General features: G+C 42.5%; 1 protein-coding gene across 3 annotated transcripts in view; it reads right to left on the bottom strand.

Annotated features, from left to right (window-relative positions):
* The window catches only part of ARIH1 (ariadne RBR E3 ubiquitin protein ligase 1), a 254,134-nt gene that overhangs the window by 103,192 nt on the left and 128,660 nt on the right, over positions 1-22,282 (bottom strand). For all 3 annotated transcript variants that reach the window (XM_033919555.1, XM_033919553.1, XM_033919554.1), the window contains exon 5: positions 13,644-13,699. In XM_033919555.1, coding sequence (XP_033775446.1) covers positions 13,644-13,699 — 56 coding nt within the window. The remainder of the gene's footprint in view (positions 1-13,643; positions 13,700-22,282) is intronic.

Genomic DNA, 22,282 nt, shown 5'->3' with positions numbered 1-22,282 from the left:
CAGCCTATACATGGGTTTTACAAACCCGTGTATGGGGTGTGGCATAGTTATATGGGGCGGCCTATAAAAAATTTTGGGTCATTCCATATCAAGTGGACCAATACTGAAAACCACCCATGCTCGATCCAACCAAATTTTACAGGGGTGTTCTCTAGGGTCTCAAATGAAACTGCAAATTTTTGGGATCTATCTCAATTTGGTCAGGATCTAGGGGTGGATGAACAAAAGCAAATGATCTACTCCCATGCCTCGTGTGACCTAAAACAACAACTTTGCTTAAGCACTGCGGCAGAAGGAAACTTATCTAGGAGTCTGAAATTTTGCAGTTTGGTACAAAACCTTGGGGCAAGTTTCTGTGCCAAGTTTGAAATCTTTTGCGAACGTGCTTCCATTTCTATAGGTCAGCAAAGCAGGCAAAAAAATTCACGAATGAAAATTTTTGGCAGTTTGGCTCCATACTGCTGCTGGTAGGTAAGTCAGCCGAGGGTACAACTTTACCAGCAATGTACCATGAGGTACTTCCAAGATTTGCAATATGAGCTTTTACAGTCAAGTAAAGCTGAAGATATGAGCATCCAAAAATATGGCTTTATGCATTTATGCAAATTTTCAGTTTTTCCAAATTCCAAAGCGGCGGCGAAAAGAGCAAACAGAATGCTAGGAATGATTAAGAAGGGGATCACAAACAGATTGGAGAAGGTTATCATGCCGCTGTACCGGGCCATGGTACGCTCTCACCTGGAATACTACATCCAGCACTGGTTGCCGTATTTGAAGGACATGGTACTACTCGAAAGGGTCCAAAGAAGAACGACCAAAGAAGAGCGACTAAAATGGTTAAGGGGTTGGAAGAGTTGCTGTACAGTGAGAGATTAGAGAAGCTGGGCCTATTCTCCCTTGAAAAGAGGAGACTGAGAGGGGTCATGATCGAAACATTCAAGATAATGAAGGGAATAGACTTAGCAGATAAAGACAGGTTGTTCCCCCTCTCCAAGGTAAAGAGAACGAGAGGGCACTTTCTAAAATTAAAAGGGGATAGATTCCATACAAATGTAAGGAAGTTCTTCTTCACCCAGAGTGGTAGAGAACTGGAATTCTCTTCTGAAATCTGTTATAGGGGAAAACACCCTCCAGGAATTCAAGACAAGATTGGACATGTTCCTGCTGAACCAAAACAAGCGCGGGTAGGGCTGGTCTCTGTTAGGGCACTGGTCTTTTACTCTTTCCAAAAATACTAGGGAAGGGGAGTACTTTAAAGGGGACCCAATGGAATAAATTAAGACTTTTAATAAATTTTTATAAAATCAGTCAAGGAACTTTTTGAACAGACTTCAAACACACACTAGAGGACCAACGTTTTATATTTATATTGACTCCAATAATCGGGTGAGCCTACTGATGTGCTAAGGTAGTAGCTTATTTTAATTTAAAAAAAAAAAACCCACACGATTCTTTCTCTAGAAATCAGACTACACCATCTGATGTATTATTGAAGGCAGTATTGTCATGTCTTACTGTATGTACTGTATTTTATAGACTTCTGTTGGCTAGCTGCCTAAATAGAATAAACAGAAAATTCAAACTGGCAATGATGGGTTTGAAATTTATTTTTATTGATACGTATAAGATAAGGTCTCCAAGATTGACTTCTGTCTTCATCTGCTGGAAGAGTGACTAAATCCATGCAATGGACTGGTCTGGTGAGATAAGGAACATATGCCACAAAACATGAATAAATGTTATCCAAACATTTTAAAATTATGTTAAGAGAGAGTGCAGGGAGGTGGATTTGACCAACTTGTTGACAGGCAACTGGAGAGATCACCCAAAACTGACAAATTTGATCAAATATTTACTAACTGCTAGAAGCACCACAGTCCATTAATAGAGACCATACTCCTCTATTCTGCTTAAATGGTAAAGAAAGATCTGGAGACAGTGATACTACAGAAACATTAAAACAAAATCAGTAGTTCTATTTTACTTAGAACTTTGTTGTGGTTGTTTTAAAATTTAAAAAAGTCATAGAAGAGTGTTTTTTGGGCCTCTTAAATCATACAAACACATTTTGACTGCCTTTGGAGGAGGGAAACTCTGTTGGAAGCCCCAGAGACCCTCAAAATTCCAGTTCCTGAATCACCCCAGTCTCCCATAGACAGTAAGTAATAGCTGTACTCACAGAACTGCTTGGTGCTGCGCCTGCATCAGCTCACACTGCAGCTGGACAATGGAGAAAATTTCTGCCTCAGACAAACCTCTAGGAATCTTCAGCCGCTTGTCTCTTTGGGCTGCCTGAAATCTTCAACCTAACAAGCTTCTCATGCAACTTCAGGGGGGTGGACGCAGCTAGAACTCACTACATTCTTCTGGACCAACATAGGGCCACAACCTGCACTCAAGCGCCTGATAAGTCAGGGGTGAACCAAGCGCCCAGGGGAACACATCTCAACCTACCTACAAATTAGTGCAGGCCGGCTAGGTAGGTGCCTTGTGAAAGGATTGCGCCCCCCATCCCTCCAGCTACAGCCCTCTGATCCAGAGACTATAATCTCCCACACAGAGCTGTCCTATTCTAGGAACCTAAGTAGCACCAGGAAGTCTCAAAAGTCGATTAAAACCCTCCATATAATAAAACAGATGCAGAGCAGAAGACATTCTCTTCTCGCTTTCAGAAAGAAAAACTGAGGAATGAGGCACTTCCAAGTAACACAAGGAGGTGGAGTTGAAAAAATGTAATGATGCCTTCTGCAGTCCTTGTGGGTGAAGGGAAGAAACCCACTTGTCAAGCCTATTGAACCGTCATCTTCTATGTTTGAACCCTTTGCACTAGAACTATAGCTATGTGATGTGTGGTACCGTATTAGGAGTCATCGCCCAGGGAATGGATCTAGGTGCCATTGCTGACAATACACTGAAACATCCTGTTCAGTGTGTAATGGTGGCAGCTAAGAAAGCAAGCAGAATGTTATGAATTATCAGAAAAGGAATGGAAAACAAAGATGAAAACGTTATAATGCCTTTGTATCATTCTATGGTGCGGCCATACCTCAAATACTGTGTGCAATACTGGTTGTCACATTACAAAGATATAGCAGAATTAGAAATGGTGCAGAAAAAGGAAACAAAAATTATAAAAGGGATAGACTTCCCAATAAGGAAAGGCTACAGCTGCTAGGGATCTTCAGCATGGAGAAGAGATGGCTCAGGGAAGATACAACAGAGATTTATAAAATACTGAGTGGAGCACCTAGAAATGAATCGCTTGATTACTCTTTCCAAAAATACTAGGAGTAGGTGGCATGTAATGAAACTACCAAGTAGTTAACTTAGCAGGGTTTGTTTGGATAACTTCTTAAAAGCAAAGTCCATAAGTCATTATTAAGATGTGGGGAAATCGGTAGCATGGAATGTTGCTACTCTTAGGATTTTTGCCAGGTTCTAGTGACCTGGATTGGCCACCGTGAGAACGGGCTATTGGGCTTGATGAACCATTGGTCTGACCCAGTAAGGCTATTCTTATGCTCTTATGTAAATCCACTGCTTATACCTAGGATAAGCAGCATATAATCTGTTTTACTTTTTGAGATCTTGCCAGGTACAAGATCCTTTATCTGAAATTTTAAAAATCGAAAAGCTACAAAAAACAAAATTTTTGTAACACTGTTGTATTACTGATTTGTACAAAAAAGCTTACTTTTAGTATTAAAAGTGAAACCTGGCACAAAAGTCACTTTAAAGATTTCACTCTTCGCTGATAATAGTTCGGTTTTTTCATTTTATGTCACTCTGGTTTACCTTTGAGGTGCTGCCGGTGGTTGCAGCGATCCATATTAGTTGCCTTCTGTGGCCCAAATAAGCTTTTCTCTATTGTATCCAGCCAGGAAGGAAAGAGGAAGCAATGTCAGGAAGGCAGGATGTGGCAGAGAGAAATCTTCAGGGCTGCAGCAGGCGACAAATATGAATCGCTAAGGTCACCGGTGACTTATTCCAAAAACTGAAAAATTCTATAATCCAAAATGTCTCTGGTCACGAGCATTTCAGATAAAGGACTGTGAACCTGTACTTGTGACCTGGGTTGGCCACTGTTGGAAACAGGATACTGGGCTTGATGGACCTGTGATTTGTCCCAGTATGGCAGCACTTATGTTCTTATGTACCAAGAGTTATAAAAGGAAGGCCTGGGTAGCCCAAGTAGTGTGAAGGTGAACATATTGTTACTAGACCATGAGGGCAATTAAAAGTAGGCCAAGGGAGGGCCTTTGGGTAGTGGGAAGGTGGAAGGGCTGTGGAGCAACTGGCCCAGGAGGACCTGATCTGTGTTGGTGGAGAGGGAGGAGGGAGAGCGGATCCTATTTTGGTTTTGGTTGAAACCAAAGGCCAACTTTTGGCTGCTGATTCAGTTTGTCGGCCTTTCCAACCCCTTTCAATTAAGTGTAACAACAGTGACAGCATAAGATATTAATGATTTTGTACTCCTTAAAACCTGTGTAACTGCACTGCTTTTATCTTGAGAGAATATTGCTGATAACCTTTTAAGAGTTATCAAGTTAATCCAATGAAAAAGATAAGGGTTAACAAACAAGTTCTTAGTTATTTCCACATATTCAAGTAGAATAACACAGCAACAACAATTCTCTGCAAATCTTAAGTATGCGTGTAAAATTGTATAAACATCTGACAGTGCTACAAAATATTAATAAAATGATTAACAAGAGAAAATATTTTTCACATTCAAGCAGTTCTGTAAAGGGCAGACAATAAGGAAGAATGCTTATATAAAAGAGTTAATCTGGGAAATTCAAGTAAAATTTATTTCTCCAAGAAAGCAGAGTTACTTACCGTAACAGGTGTTATCCAGGGACAGCAGGCAGATATTCTCACGTATGGGTGAAGTCATCGACGGAGCCCCGGTACGGATCACTTTGAAAGTGCATCGTCACTTTAATATCTTAGAAAGTTTGCGATAGCCTAAACCGTGCATGAACGAGTGCCTTCCCGCCCGACGTGGGGTGCATTGTCCCTCAGTTAAGATAAGCAAGCTAAGAAGTCAACCCAGGGAGGTGGGTGGATTGTGAGAATATATGCCTGATGTCCCTGGATAATACCTGTTACAGCAAGTAATTGTGCTTTATCCCAGGATAAGCAGGCAGCATATTCTCAGGTATGGGTGACCTCCAAGCTAACAGAAAAGGGATGGTGGGAGAGTTTGCCTTATGAAAATAAATGTTGTAATACAGATTGGCCAAAGTGCCCATCCTGTCTGGAAAAAGGCTCCAGACAATAGTGAGAAGTGAATGTATGAACTGAGAACCAGGTGGCAGCTTTACAGATTTCCTCAATAGGAGTAGATCTGAGGAAAGCAACAGAAGCTGCCATAGCTCTAATTTTGTGGGCTGTCACACGACTCTCCAATGCCAGGCCAGTCTGAGCATAACAGAACGAGATGCAGGCAGCCAGCCATTTGGAAAATCATTCTTTTGGAAACAGGATGCCCCAACTTGTTCGGATTAAAAGATATGAACAATTGGGGAGATGCTCGATGAGGCTTTGTGTGGTCCACAGGGCTGGCACATGCATCAGGCCTGAGACAGTGTTCTTCAACCGCCGGTCCACGGTGTGATCAATGCGATGTTATCTTCAGGCCGGATCCCCTCTTCCTTACTGCTGCAGTGTACAAAGCCGTGGGCAGCGGTTCTTATGTCCATCCTGCGCCTGAACTGGAAGCCTTCTCTGACATCACAACGTCAGAGGGAAGGCTTTCAGATGAGGCACAGGACGCGCACGAAGAACCGCTGACTGCGGCTTTGTGCACTGCGACAGTGAGGAAGAGGGAGCTGGCCCGAAGAAGATAACACCAGGGGTGGTATAAAACGGCCAGGCGGGAGAAGGCCAGAAGGTAAGGCATGGAGCATACACCGCATGTGTATAATGAAAAAAACAACCAAAACCCTGCTCTTTGAGGCCTCACTGCTTAAATAGTATCCTAGGCTAGCTTTCCACTGCCCTATTTTCTAACCTGTTGATTTTTTATATGGTGGATAAATTATATATCACAATCATTAATTTAATTTTTAATTGCATTGTTACATAATGTTCATCCACAAAATGAAGCATTAACTGAGTTAGGCAAAATTGTGTGATTCAGTGTGTGATAGAGCTTTTTTAAAATTGTCTCCTTTCCCCTGTAAATAGTTATAGGGAAGTTAGAAATATAGCTGGTCATGTACTATTTGTCTTTAATTAGAGAAAGAAAAATCTAGTAAAAAAAAAACCCCACAAAAAAACAAACCCATGGAGGGAAACAACAAAGGTAGGGGGAATGATTTTATTTTTTAATTTAGTGATTGAATTGTGTCAGTTTTGAGAAATTACATCTGTTGTCTGTATTTTGCATCGTTCAGGAAGAAATGCATTTGTTTCTATTTCTCTGGGGTTGTACTGCATGCAGAGTCTTGAATCTTAGGGTTTGTTTGTATATATTAGTACTTTTAACCCCTCTTCTACGAAACTGTGATAGCTGTTTCTAGCGCAGCCAGCCGTGCTGAATGGCCTGCGCTATTCCTGACGCTCAATGAGTTCCTATGAGCATTGGGAGCAGCACAGGCCATTCAGTGCAGCTCCCCATGCTAGAAACTGCTAGTGCAGTTTAATAGAAGAGGGGGTTAGTTTTTGGTCCTATATTTGCATAGGGGTTATTTGTGTTCTGGTTTACCTACCACCGTTATGTTATTTATTACATAGTTTACAGGTAAAATTTTATGTTTACGCAGATGACATTTCAATACTCATCCCTCTAACCGAACTCACTTCAGAAGTGTTAAATTATATAGCTTTTATTCATACACAAGTGGAAATTTGGACAACTACATTTAAATTGAAATTAAATCCAGGCAAATCAAAATTCTTTCTAGCTAGTCCTAATGAAAAAATTACTGAAACAACTTTACTTCTAAACGGTCAATCTTATTCGACATTTCCTATGCTGAAAATTTTAGGGGTTATTTTAAGGTCCATACAGATTCTCTGGTTAAGAGATGTTTTATTGTCCTCTGGAAACTTCGTACTATTAGGAAATATTTTGATTTTATATAATTTAAAACTGGCTACCGTTTGAGGCTAGAGTGCTATTTAAATTTGGATGCATTTGTTTTAAAGTTTTATTTGGCTTAGCACCAGCTTACCTTGTTTCTCATTTTAGTTTTTTTATTTTTAACAAAATATTCGTAGATCTGGTTGGTTTTATTTTCCTTCAGCAAATGCATGTCGTTACAAAATTTTTTTAGCTAGGACCTTAGCATTCCAAGCAGGATTAATGAATTCATGTATGAATCTTCTTGTTTCTCCATTTCTTACTTACTATCAATTTCGAAAAGATCTTAAAACCCACTTATTTAAACAATATAATATACATTATTGATTTTTATATTATCATGTAGTTAATAATGTACTTTTAATCTTTTTATCTATACTTATTTTAGTTTATATTGTGTTTTCCTTATTTATTAGTTTTAATGCTTGTATTAGTTACTTAGAATTTTATTATGTATGATATTATATTATACTAGTCTTTAGGCCTGTTACATTAACGGGTGCTAGAATAGATGTGTGTCTGTGTTTCTTTTTTTCATTTTCTCTCCTTGGATGCTTTCTGTCTGTCTCTCTTGGCTGCTTTCCTTGACTGTCCAGCCCTTCTCCCTTCATTTTACCTCCTCCCTGCCCAGCAGCACCTGTTCCCTTCTTCCCCTGTCCAGCAGTAGGGCTCCCTTCCTGTTACCACCCCCCAGCCTGTTACATTAATGGGTGCTAGAGTAATGTCTTTCTGACGGTCTGTTTTGTTTAATTTTTCTCTCTCTCCTTGGACGCTGTCTGTAATTCTTTCGGTCATTCTCCCTGGCCCCCTGTCCGTCTATCTTTATTTCTAACTCTATCCTCTTCCCTCACAAGTGCCTTTTTTTCTTTCTCCTCCCCACTTCCTTCCAAGTCTGCTCCCCCTATCCCTCAGACTTCCATTCAGCAGCTGTCCCTCCTCTCCCCCACACTTCCATTCATTGCCTGTCTCCCTCTCTCTACCCCTTCTATCTACTGTTCACCCTCTGTCTTGACCCTTCCATTCACTGCCCTCTCTTCTCTTTCCATCCAGTGTCTGCCCTCTCTCTCTCTCTCTCTGTTTCATATGGCATCTCCTCCTTCCTTTCCCCCTTCCTTTTCCCTTGGTCTTGCATACTTTCCTCCTTCCTTCCATCTCTTCTTCCCTCCAAGCCATTCTCTCCCCCTCTGTTCCCTTAGAAGAGTAATAAATCTTGTTTCATTGTGCTCTGGCTTGCCTCAGACCTGCAATTACCTCAAGGTGACATCACATGCTGCCGGTTACTTCAACACCGATAGTGCAAGGTACTTGCTTGGATTAGTAATTCCTCCTAGTTCTATCTCTCTCTGAAGGGCTGAAGCCGGCAACAGCAGCAAATTTTAAATGCTGCTGCTGCCCGAAGAAGCCAGGCCTTAACCGCAGCCGGCAATGCTGTTGGGGGTGGAGGGTTTTCAAAGGTTCAGTGGTGGCGGTGCAGGGGGGGGAGTTTTTGAAAAGCCATCGGTCATGAAGTATGCCGCCTGCATACTTCATGGCCAACGGCTTTTTACGACTTTAAAAACTTAGCGGCGTAGTCTTTTGCTGCCCTACCCCCTTCCCGCGTTCTGTCCGTCTCCCGGCGGCTCCTCTCATGACCGCCGCCTACGTCGGAAGCCTTCTCCGATGCAGGTGCAGCTCACCTTTACCGCGCTATCTGCCTGCCCCGGAAGTGTTATTTTTGGTTGTTTCGTCAAACTGGGGTTAATTGGGGGACCATCATTGAAATTCACTGTCCCCTCACCATCCTACTTGCTGTTTGTTGAAAGTTTCAAAATTTAGTTACTTATCTGTGAATAGGATGGTTGGATCTTGATATTGTTCCCCAGCGGTGAAAAAATAAACTTGTGTTAATAACGTGTTAAAATCCACTGTGGTAACTCCTCCAAACATTATCTGTGTCCCAAACACAGATAATGTTTGGAGGAGTTACCACAGTGGATTTTAACACGTTATTAACACAAGTTTATTTTTTCACCGCTGGGGAACAATATCAAGATCCAACCATCCTATTCACAGATAAGTAACTAAATTTTGAAACTTTCAACAAACAGCAAGTAGGATGGTGAGGGGACAGTGAATTTCAATGATGGTCCCCCAATTAACCCCAGTTTGGTGAATTCACCAGTCACGGGTGTTGGTTCTGAGATATTCACTATATTTAATTAAGAATCAATAAAGACACTGTGATTAAAGCACATATTGGTTTAAATTAACATCACAGTATAATAATTATATCTCTCCATATAAAAGTGACTAATTTTTGTTAATGCCTTGCCTGATTTGACTGACACAGTCTCAGGAGATGTCTGAGAAGAACAGCAGTACCGGATCGTCTCCGATACCGGTTCTGTACCCAGAGGAGTCGGCACCGATGTAGACTCTTGAAAAGTCGGTGCCACTGTCAAGGACTCAGACGTGACTGGCACTGGAGGAGCTGATGTCGCCATGACGGGAAGAAGTAGTTGTAATTACTCCCGTAACTCCACATGCAGCAATTCTTTAATCTGCTGCTTAATGGAATGCACCAGTACCACTGGCATTTTTGCCGGTACTTTCCGTGCAGCTCTGCGATCTGGTGATGGGAAGCCAATGTTGAGGCACTTACCGAAATCGGAGCCGAGTGTTTTTTGGGTCTCCTCAAGGTCGACAGGACTTGGCTTACTGCCGGTTTGACCTGAGGCCCAGAGAGGGTGGGGGAAGGCTTCTTAGCCAGCTTACTCACTGCGAGCTGTGACACTGGAGCTGACGTTGGAGGGTCTACTTTCAGTGTCACCTTGGGCGGTGTGGTCTTGGGTGGCACGGACAGAGTCAGAGATGAGCAGAGCTCCGTGTCCATTGCGGCGCTGAACAGTTGTCTTTGTTGAAGCAGCCAGTTTTTGAGGGTGCGCTTCTGAAGGGATGAGCAACAGGAGCAAGAGTCGGCACGGTGCTCAGGTCCCAGATACTGCAAACACCAACGGTGAGGGTCAGTTAACGAAATGGCCTGAGAACAGCAACCGCACTTTTTTGAAACCCGTTGACAGGCGTGACATGGATGGGAAGACAGCCGTTGACAAATCAAACTCTATGGCTAGAAAGGTCCATAAGGCCCCGGAGGACCAAAGCCCACAACAGAAAAAAAAAAAAATAAAAAAAAAAAATTTACAAACCGTGAGAGCGGGAAGGCAAGCGAAGAGAAAAAAAAAAGTTCAACCAAAGCTGAGGGACCACGCGCCCTATGTCAGGTGGGAAGGCACTCGCATATGCGCGGATCGGGTTATCACAAATTTTCTAAGATCTTAAAGTAGCGATGCACTTTTAAAGTGGTGCGTACTGGGGCTCCTTCAGTGACGTCACCCATATGTGAGAATATGCTGCTTGCTTGTCCTGGGATAAGTACTCTTATGCTGAACAAGTCACATAATCTCCCTGTGCTCAACAACTTGGACGGTTGCTGTAGCAATGGGACAGCACTTGCACATAACAATCTAATCTAATCTAATCTAAACCTTAAGTTTATATACCGCATCATCTCCATGAGAATGGAGCTCGACACGGTTTACAAGAACTTAAAATAGTGGGTAGAGAAGAAGAAAAAGGATTACATGAACTTATGTGTAGAAGGGGGGGAGAGAAAGGGGGGAAGGATAGAGCTACAATTTTGTGTTGATAGTTAATAAATAAGAGAAGTAACCATAACAAGTAGGAGGCAGATATATTATTTTGTCTTAATTTAAAATGTGTTTTCTTTTAAAGCCGTTTGATGCTTAATAAAATGAAACCAGCAAATACCAATTTTGTTGGTATCTAATGCAAATAGCATCTTGCATTCCAAATTAGGCAAAATATGATCTTATAAAAATGCCTTCATTTGATTCTCAACAAAAAGTGTTATTTCTTATTTTATGGGATACTAGGAGTCACTAGTGTTCAGCAAAAAAAGGGGGCAGCTAAAATTATCTGATACCTTTATTAGAATTAGTGTGGCAATTACACAAGTTACTAACCACATAAAATCATCATCCAAAGGATGTGATCTTGGGCTATTTATGCCCTTTGGTCTTTATGCCCAGTTCTGGAAGGCTGCCAATGGATACAAGTTTAGCAAGGTTACTTACCTGTAACAGGGGTTCTCTAAGATAAGTCAGTCACACATAGTCCTTACTTACCTGTAACAGGGGTTCTCTAAGATAAGTCAGTCACACATATTCCTATTAACAAACTGGCAAGTCTAATCTGGGAACAGGAACTGCATAACTGCTTTCACAAATGGTCTGTGCTGGACCAAGCTCCACACATTTTAATAACTGTAGAAGCTCAGTACTAGTACAATGCTCAATGAAAACTCAGCCTATCTACACTCATCAAGCATTAGCAGGTTAGGAGGGAAACATCTCGTATTCATTTCATTCAAACATCTGGGTATAGAAACATGATATCTGGTAGGTAGAATCCATGAAACCTGTCTTAAATTCATTCAAAAGTCACAAACTGAGCAGTACTTGCCAAAAGGTGTGGGAAAGGAGCCCCACTATATAACTAACACCAAAATGATATAATAATGGTGCACAGTGTTTTTTTCTATTTTCCCTTGACAGTGAATTTGTTTTCTTTTTTTCTCACTCTCATACCCTTTGTTTTCTTATGCTTATTAGTTTTTAGCATACTTTTTCTGGGTTCGGTATCTTATTACTGGATCATTTTGAGAAGAGCATTGTTTTCATGATGACAAGTGTGTTGTTTCTTTAATTGGCATCTGTTTCTTTAAATTCTATTGTCATCTGTTCTTTTTACAATTGTTCCCCTCAAAGGTGTGGGTGTTTCTTTAAACTTTGACATCATCGTGTTTTCTTAATTGGCAGCGTCTCTGCTGCTTGGCTCTTCTCTTCATTCTGAGTACTCAGCATGCTAATTTTCAACAGTGCAGTCAAGTTTTTGAGAGTTTGGCGGTTTTGCATCTGTCCTCCTAATGCTTGGTTCCTGAGGAAGGGGCTTTGGTCCCTGAAATCAAGCCTGGTCAAACCCTGGAGACTAGAGGAGAGTTTTACAAGAAGTTTCTCGCTCCCGATGTTTATCAGTTCCTTAAGAACGGGACAATCTGACTCATCAAGTCAAGTACTGCTGTTATTGACTTTTGTCAGCTTGTTTATTTTAACTCTCTAAGTTGGAGGTATGGGGCACTGTTATTTTATGAATTATATTGATAGTAATTGCACTATATAAGTTTATTCACTATATTTATTTACACACAATATGTTCCTGTGATGGTGTGGGGCTAAGTTGTGAGTTTATCTCACTCTGGAAAAAGCCCAGGAAGGTTAAGTGTGGTGGCTGTGGTTCTTTCTGAACTTTCTGCTTTCTCAAGCTTGTAACCTCACACTGAGGATTTTGGTGTCAGCTATACAATGGGGCCCCATACCTTTTGGCAAGTACTGCTCAGTGTGTGACTTAAGAATATTTTGTAGCTCTTACGGTTTTTTTTGTTATCCCTAAATTCACTCAAAGCAGGACTCAATCTGTGAACTGTAGCCCGAGTTCATGTCACCCATCTAGTGAATAAGCCACAGTGCAAATTTTATGCACCTGGCTCCAGAAAACATTGAAGGGTGATTGGTATTGCAAGGATAATCCCAGTTTACATACAATGAAAATAAAGATGCACCGATGCGCCTGAAGGAGACCTATATGAATAGGTCTTATGTTGGCACAATACAAGTATTACAAGCAGAAGAGAACTCAATGCTTTTTTCCTGGAAATTCTCTCTCATTTCTTTGGGCTTCCAACTCAATTGAAAACAGGATTAGGATAAAGCACCATTAACCTTCATTCATGACTATGTGGGGATTCTCTCATGTCACTAAGTACTCAATATACTTTTCTCAAAAATATGCTGCAACAGAAACTACATATGTGCATTAAATTTCAAAATGCAACAAATTTGTCAACAACAAAACCTTTGATTTTGAATTATTTGTTCATTCTAACTTATGGCTCCTCCCAACTCACCTACCCCAATCATTGAAAGCAACTGTCCTCAGCCAGGAGTCATGCACCAGGGCTCCCTCTGGAACCCTCAAATTACAGGCCCTAAAATGGCTAAAAAAGGGCACAGGGATGTATAAACGGTATCAACAGTGAATGCTTACTAAGAAGATTGCTAAGTATTTTTTTGCAGTTTAAAAATTGGGTCAATATGTTACCCTAAAATGGTGGGGTATTATTGTACTGTATTAAACAATCATCCTGAAAATGAGAAATGTTACATTACTCACTTAAAATAAATAATGGTTGCCCCCTGACTTGTGGAAACACAGTATTAACATGGCTGGCTTTTAGCACAGTAGGTCCAGAAAAATATCTACTGCTTTGGATCAGTTCAAAGACAAATGTTTAGGTAACTACCACATAATCAAGGTTCAACAAATTATAGATATCACAGCAAACTAATGCTCTTTGTAAGGTTTTTAAAAATCTGATTTCTATCTGTTTTAAAACATCTCCTTTGTTTCTAAAATAATGCATCAGGACAGTACTTACATAACTGTGTTGTCATCAACTAAGATATCGCAGCCATGAGCAGGACATGAAATAGTCTATAAAAATAATAAAAAGTGTTATATGGTACCTGTTCTAAATTCTTGTGGAAAGGAAAGAAATCAAAGATCCTCTTAAAAAAAGCAGATGGTGTCCAAAAAAGGAGACAGACATCTCCAACTTTGATATTAGAATTTTATCTCCCAATTAAGAGTTACATGTGACTGGCTATTAGATAAAAATGGTTATATAGACCTGGATATGATACATACAATTTGTCCATTAATTCTGAAATACATATTATGCACATATAGAAAACAGCTCTCAAATTATCCCCATTTATGATAGTTGTATCAGCAAGAATTCCTTGAACTTTTATCTGGAGACAATATCTGCCGCTAATGAGGAATTTATCCCGTCCACTAGCATACCCATTCCATAAATCTCTTGAGGCCTCAGAAATAAAGACAACTGGAGATAATTTGACAAAGAACTTGTGAGGTACAACAGATTATTGCTAAATGTAAATAGTAGTAGTAGTAAGTTTCGATAATACAATACAAAATATACAAGATTAGATGGTTTTTAAGAGTACTATCCAGAGACTGAGAGAGTTAAAGATAACCGTACAGGATAAAGTTTTACAAAGCATTAATTTGATATTTAAATTAAATACCAAGAGCATCACCTGATGTGAAATGTACATGCAGTTATAGTCTCATCTAGAGAATGACACGGTGACAAAATTCATCACCGTTCCCGTCCCTGCGGATAACCGTGGGAAATAATCCCATGTCATTTTCTAGTGTCTATTTCAACCTCAGTCCTTCTATACCAGCATTCTTCAAAGCAAAGCTTGTAGGTCAGTGGTTGTGCCCAATTATACTCTGATTCTTCCGTCTCTCCTTAAAGAATGATATGAAGATGGTTTCCCGCGGTTATCCGCGGGGACGGGAACGGTGATGAATTTTGTCACCGTGTCATTCTCTACTTTCATCCAGAGTATCTAAAGCTAGAATAGCTAAGCCAAATTACTTTCTAAAATGCAATGAACATTTGTCCTTCTAGGTTCCAAGGATCCATCTAGCCCACTATCCTGCTTCAACAGTGGCCGTCTAGTCCACAAGTACCTGGCAGATTCCATACTACTTAACCCCCATGAATAAAAAGTGTCTTTTTCCAGGGCTACCTTAATAATGGTCTATGGACTTTTTCTCCAGAAATTTGCCTAAACAAAATCCAGCTACATATTAACTCAAGGAAGGCTTAATCCTTCGATGGGCCCTAGGTACACAAGTACACTGGACCCCCTGGCCATGTGCCTCACCACCTGCCCCACCCACTGCTCATGTTTTCATTTGATTTGTACAAGTTTAATTTCAGCATTAAGTTACCTGTAAGTTTCCTCTTCCATAAACAATTAAATTACCCGATTCTGCAAGTATCTATTCGTATGTGGATTTACACAGTAATGAATCTAAAATAGTCTTCTATATACATTCTCATATAAGAAAATCTATTCAATGGCAAAACATAGAAATGATTCTGGAAATGATAAGTTTAAGCTAAGAAAATTTCATTATACAGGGATGCAGCGGCATCATCTATAAACAGGTGGTCACAGTACTGAAAAAGAACTTGGAAATAAGGAGAAATTAGATCCTACCTAATAATTTTCTTTCTTCTTAGCCCCTCCAGACAGGTACAAACGGATGGGTTTACGTTCCTCTGCCAGCAGGTGGAGACTGAGAACAAACTGAACTGTAGAAGTAGTACAAGTAGGCTGCAAAATCCCCTTGAGATTAGTCTACGAATAACCAAGCAGGAATACTGATAAACCCTGGAACCATTTTTTAAACTGTCAACTGTTGGAGGAAGAATAGAACAGGTAACCAACACTTAAAATCACAATTCACCAGCTAAACCAGATGCTGATGCTCTTCTAGGAAAGTAATACTCCTCAAGAACCCAGAATATACCAAAACTGACTCTTAGTATTACCGAGAAGAAACACAGAGTGGATTCTGTGCCAGTCTGATGGGACTAAAAGAAAAAAATTAGCAGGTAAGATCTAATTTCTCCTTCTTTAGCGTTCCTCCAGACTGGCACAGATGGATGAGATGTACGAAAGCAGTGTCCAAAGATGGGAGCCCTGAAAGGCTGCAACAAGAACCTATTCATCAAACACAGCGCCCCAACATGCCTGAACGTCAACATGGTGGTGACGCACAAAAGAATGTAGAGAAGAGCAAACAGAAGTTTTACAAATATCCACAAGGGGCCCAAGCGAAATCTCTGCCCAGGAGGCTGCCTGACCAAGCGTGGAGTGAGCCTTGAGAAAGTCAAGGACCAATTTCTTCTGAAGATATGCCTCAGCAATAGTCTCCTTAATCCAGATCGCAATATAAGCCTTAGAAGCACCTACCCCGTATGCCTGCCTGCTAGCAACACAAAGATGATCTGTTTTCCTGAACTCGTCTTCTTCACGTAGGCATGGAGAACTTTGCGGACATTCAGCTTGTGCAACTGTTTCTGCTCCAAAGATCCCTCCAGGAGGGAAATCATTTGATTCACATGAAAGGGAAAAGGACTTATAAGGGAAAAGAAGGAACAGGCCAAAGAACTACCCACGCCCTTGAAAATTCCAAGAAAGGAGCTCGATAAGATAAAGCTTGCAACTCTGACACACATCTTACTGAACAAGAAACACCTCCTTCAAAGGTCTTTCATCATGCAAGAACTCAAGGGCTCAAAAGGAGGCTGAATCAGCACCAACAGGACCAAACTGAGATCCCAGGCTGGAACTGAAGGGAGCATCGGTGTCTGAAGCAACTTCACCACTCTTAAGAAATGGATGATATCAGGAAGAGAAGACAACTGCTGTTCTTGCACTAAACCTCTAAAGGACTCAACCCGAACCCATAAGAAGGACCAGGCAAGGCCTCTCGCTAGGCTATCCTGCAAAAAATCCAAGATGTAAAGCAAAAACGCAAAAAACAAGAAACACCCCACGAGCAAAACACCAATCTTCAAAGACATGTCAGATGTGAACACAGACTCGGGAAGTCGAACACCGCCAAGATCCTAAGAGAGTAGTGATCACCTTATCCAAATATCCTTTTCTGGTTAAGACACTCCCTTTCAAGAGCCAAGCTGTAAGACAAAAGGGACCTGATCGAACACTGAGTCAGAAGGTTGTCCAACAGTGACAAAGGAAGGGGCTCTGCAACAGGAAACAAACTAGATTTCTGTACTACGGACACCTCAGCCAATCTGGAGCCACTAGAATCACATGGCATGAATGCTCTGCAATGCAAAGAACAACTACTCTGCCTACCAGAGACCACGGAGGAAAGGCATACAGGCGGCCATTCATTGGTCAGCACTGTACTACAGCATCTAACCCCTTGGCCTAAAAATCCCTGCGCCAACTGAAGAACCACTGTGCTATGGCATTAAAACGTGTGGCCATGAGGTCCATAATTGGCCTACCCTACAACCGAACTATCACTATCAGATCAAAGGCCTCTACTCCTAGACACCAATGTGACTGAGAAAATCCACTTGGACTTTCTCTACTCCCTCTATATGGGATATTGAAAGGTCAAGCCAGCGAGTCTCTACCCAATCCATGAGGAGTGTTCTCTCCTGAGCCACTAACAGACTCTTTGTTCCTCCCTGTTGATTGACATAGGCCATGGCATTGTTGGAAAGGACCCCGACTGCCTTGCTAGCCAGAGGAGACAAAGTCTTAAAGCACCAACTGAATGGCTCTGGTTTCCAGAACATTGATCAGCCAAGAAGCCTCCTCTGGAGACCAACTGTGGAGACCAAGTGCCCTGAGCTGAACAACCGAAACACTGACCTCCCCAGCTGAGAAGACTGGCAACCATTAGAAGAATCATCCATTGGGGCTGATCCAGACTCACTCCATAGACCTGATTTTGGGACTGTAGCCACCAACAAAGGTTGTGGCGAGCTAACCCATGTAGAAGAACCGGCATGTCCAACTCGTGAGACTGTGGAGACCTCTGAAGGGGATGCATGTGAGTACTTGCCCACTGAACAATCTCTAACGAAGCCACCATCAATCTCAAGACCTAAAGGAATTCCTGTGCTTGGAGAGCAATGAGAGCACATAAGACTGAGAATCTGCGACTAACTTCCGCACCCATGCCTTGGGAATGAACACTCTTCTCCAGACCAGTGTCAAAGAGAACTCTGAGATATTCCAAATGTTGAGACAGAATCAGATGACTCTTGGATAGATTGACTACCCAGCCCAATGACTGGAGCAACTCTACTACCTGAGCAGTGACTTGCATGCACTCCTGGAAGGATTTTGCCCGGATTAACCAGTTGTCCAGATAAGGATGAATCAAAATGCCCTCTTTGCACAATGCTGCTGCCATGACCACCATAATCTTTGAGAAGGTATGCGGCGCCGTGGTAAGGCCGAAAAGTTCTCAGAACTGATAATGCCTTCCCAAAATTGTTAAGGAACTGCTGGTGAGATTCTTGGATTAGAATGTGTAGGTATGCCTCTATCAGACTGAGGGAAGTCAGGAATTCTCCCAGCTGAACCATGGACCTGAGGGTCTCCATACAAAACGAAGGCACCCGAAGCACCCAGTTTACCACCCTGAGAACCTGAATGGGACGATAAGATCCCTCTTTTTTGGGAACCACAAAGTAAATGGAGTATCTCCCAGTGTGGATATCATGAGGAGGTACCGGAATCACTGCCTTGAAATCCATCAAGCTCTGTAGAGTCTGACAAAACACCCGTTTCTTCCAGGTGGATCGACAAGGAGACATGAGAAAAATATCTGGCAAGGGACGGTTGAACTCAAGAAAATACTCATCATGGATCACCTCCAGGACCCACTGATCTGGTGTAATCTCTTAACCTGGCTCCTACCTGAACCGGGGGAAGGACCTAAACATCATCATTGTGCTGGATGAGAAGAGGAAAGCCCATAGAAGTCACGGCCTCCCTGGCATGCACCCCAAAAGGACAGTATTCACTGGAAAAAAGACCTCTGTAGAAGAAAAGGAAGAAGACACTACTAGAGCGATAACAGCGGAACTCCCAAAGTTGCCCCGGCCCAAACCTCCTCTACTATACTGCCTAGGCTTGTCCTCCGGCAAACAAGGAATCTTGGAGTCCCTTAAACTCTGAATCAACTTATCCAGTTCTTCCCAGAGAAAGGAACCCTTAAAAAGAAACTGATTAAGCTTAGACTGAGGCAGAGTCCACTGACCAACGACAGAGCCACAAAGTCTGTCTAGTAGCCACCCCTAAGCCTATACACTTAGCCAAAACTCGAAACAAACCATACATGATAAGATAAGAAAATCCTAACTCAAATCTTCTCCAGCTCCTGATCCACAAGCAACCATTCATTGGACTCCCTATCCAGCACATGTTCAGCTCAGCAGAAGCAGGATCTGGCCACTAAACTACCATAAATGGACGCTTGAACTACCAAGGCTACCACATCAAAACTCTGCTTAAGAAGAGCTTCTATCCTCCGGTCCTGGAGGTCCCCCTCAGGACCAAATCCCCTTCCACTGGCACAGTGTGCCATTTAGCAATGGCCAAAACCACCATATCTACCACCGACATCAGGAAAGGGATAAAAACGGGTCCCTATAGGCATCAGGAACAGGATACAAATGGATCATAAATGAGCCAGTCGAAAAGGTGCGTCTGGCACCTTCCATTGTGCATGCACAATATCATGGATATCTTGATACATGGGGGGAAAAGGCAAGGCCGCTCAAATCCCCGAGAAGGGGGGGGGGGGTCAACCACCTGAGAGATCTCCTTAAGAGTCTTCTTCAAACCGCAGAACAGAGGAAACCTGAATAATGAGCTCCTGCAGCTTTTCTTGGTGAAAAATATGTACCATTGCAGAATCCTCACCTGTGGGCAGCTCATACCCCTAGCCACCTGTGTCATCTACTTCACCTGAGGGTCTTACAGGTTACCGGAGAGACCCAGATCCTCATCAGGGGCAACATCATCTGCCCCAAAAAACTTCAACCTCCCAACAAAATCACTGCCACTTAAACATGGGGGGAGGGGTATGGAACCACAGGACCTTAGGAAACAACCATCCGAGGAACCCGACACCACCGGACACTGTGCAGAGACACCAGCTGAGTCCATGCCATAAGCCTTGTACATGGCAAGCACAAATTCAGGGGAGAACCTCAAAGCTGGAAGAGAGTCACTCCACTGCCAAGGAAGAAGGCAGCAAGACCTGTTCCTGTTTCTCCAATCTAGGTGGAAGATCAGCATAAGACTCAGCCAAGATGGCGGAGTACCACCAAAGGCGAAAGAACTACTGAAAAAGGTTCCCCCTAGGTTACTAATAAAGAAGATGCCTGAGAACATATAGTTGCAGTAAGGAAATCCCCAGAAAGCTCCAATACAACAGCAGGGGAATCCCCAGTGCTTGCAGTGGTAAGGGAACACCAGGTCTTCCCACCACTGGCTGGCACATCTCAGGGGAACTCTCACCCCCCCGTACACGCAGTGGCAAGGGCATCCTGGTTATTCCTACCACCAACCAACTCTCCTTTCTCGGCTGTTGAGCAACCCCCTTGGCTAGCAAGGCTGCACGTGAGGCCCACCTGATAGTGGATTTCCCATCGTGTGGCTATGAACAAAAAATGTAAAATACCGGCATCACTCAGGCATTGGCAGAAATAGAGCCTCAAAGACAAAAACCACCCTAGTAGGAAGGAAAGCACAAATTAAAAACTTCCCTTTAGACCAGCACTTGGTTCTTTTTTTTTTTTTTCTTTCTTCTATAACTTAATTTAAAAGAGCAGTCTCCACAGGCTCTCTAAGCTGTAGTCAATGCCCAAAGGCAGAGAGGCGTACAGCTGAGGCTCCACTATCCAAAAATGAAGGGGAGGTGGGGGAATGGTGGGAGTGACTCGGTCATCCGAGTGTAGCACTCCTAAGGTAAAAAAGGACACCAGTGGGCTCCTACTTCTATCTGGGCAAGAAAGAGCCAGTAAAGGCTACTGCCTATTCAACTGATCACTGTATATCTCCTAACCAAAGGCCTAAACAGGACTGCACAGACTTACTTCTTCCATCTGCTTAGAGAACAGACTGATCTCAAGGGGACTGCCTACTTGTACTATTGCTACAGCTGGCAGAGAAGCATAAACCCATCTATCTGCCTGTCTGGAGTGACACTAAAGAATTCTGGTTTTCATCCAATTTCTATTAATAAAGCAGATTAACTTACAGGTTGTGTGAAGAAGAGAGAAAACTCCAAGTATGAAAGCCTACAAATAGCCAGCAATACAATAGAGGAATATGCAGGGCCAGCTCAACCTATGGATCAGGTGAAGCCCTGGCCCAGGGCGTCAGTGATAAAGGGCACCAAAATCTGAGTCAATCTTCCTTCAATCTTCTAGAGCAGGGGTAGGCAATTCCGGTCCTTGAGAACTGGAGCCAGGTCAGGTTTTCAGGATATCTGCAATAAATATGCATGAAATAGATTTGCATCTCAAGGAGGCAGTGCATTCAAATCCATCTCATACATATTCATTGTGGATATCCTGAAAACCTGACCTGGCTCTGGTTCTCAAGGACCAGAATTGCTTACCCCTGTTCTAGAGGGATATATGGTAGAGTGGTATTTTGGCACCTTTGTTATCAGTGCCCTGAGCCAGTGTTCTCAACTGATTCAGCAGGAGGGGGGAGATACTAGATCACAGGTCTGGGGAGGAGAAAGATACCAGATTGCAGGTTTGGGGACACCAATGCAAGAGTTGGCACAGGGAGACACATTCCCTTGAGCAGCCTGGGAGTATGAACAAAGTGCACATAATGGCATAAAAAATGAGGCTCATATCTGCTGGCATGCAGAGTTGACATTACTACGAAAAAAGAGCCACAGATGTATAGAAGCAGCTTCACTTCTCACTTCTCTACAGAGCCTGGAACAAATCACTTGTACTCAAACCTAAGTTCTAAGGACATCTCATAAACGCTGCACTGCAGCAAGCATTAATGACTAATTAATAACATGGCTAATACTAAAGACCAGGAGAACATGACTACAAGAACATTAAATACATGTGTGTATATGTGCCAAAACTTGAGGAAGAAAACAAACCTTGGTCTGGAAAGAGTCTCACCTACTGTGTTACAAAGAGCTCAGAATTGGGTGGTTGTTAACATGGGCCCCTAAGGCCTACAGCCATTGTCTACAAATATTCTTGCGGTCCCAAGCTTCTTTCCAATCCTCGGGCTAGAGTGGAAACCAAGTCAAAAAGCACAGGCCACAGGATGCTCCAAACCACCTGCCTCTCCCACCATCCCCGGTACTTACTTCCTCAGGAACTTCTTTACTTTCGAGCTCTCCCACCTACCTCCTCCCGACTGCTGCAATTGAATATTCGGGTAGCCAGCAGCAGCAGTGAGGTGAGCCTGCTAGCATCATCCTGCCCCAGAAGCTGCCTCTCTGCATCATCCTGCTTACATGGGAACTGGAAGGCGCTGCAAAAAAACAGCTTCTGGAGCAGGCCAACAGCAGCAGGCTTACCTCATTGCTGCTGCCTGAAGATTCAATTGCAGCACTGGGGAGAAGATAGTTTTTGGGGGAGGGGGG

The sequence above is a fragment of the Geotrypetes seraphini genome, chromosome 14 (genome assembly GCF_902459505.1).
Source record: "Geotrypetes seraphini chromosome 14, aGeoSer1.1, whole genome shotgun sequence".
Classification (NCBI taxonomy): Eukaryota; Metazoa; Chordata; class Amphibia; order Gymnophiona; family Dermophiidae; genus Geotrypetes; species Geotrypetes seraphini.
This window is presented reverse-complemented; position numbering and strand designations above follow the sequence as displayed.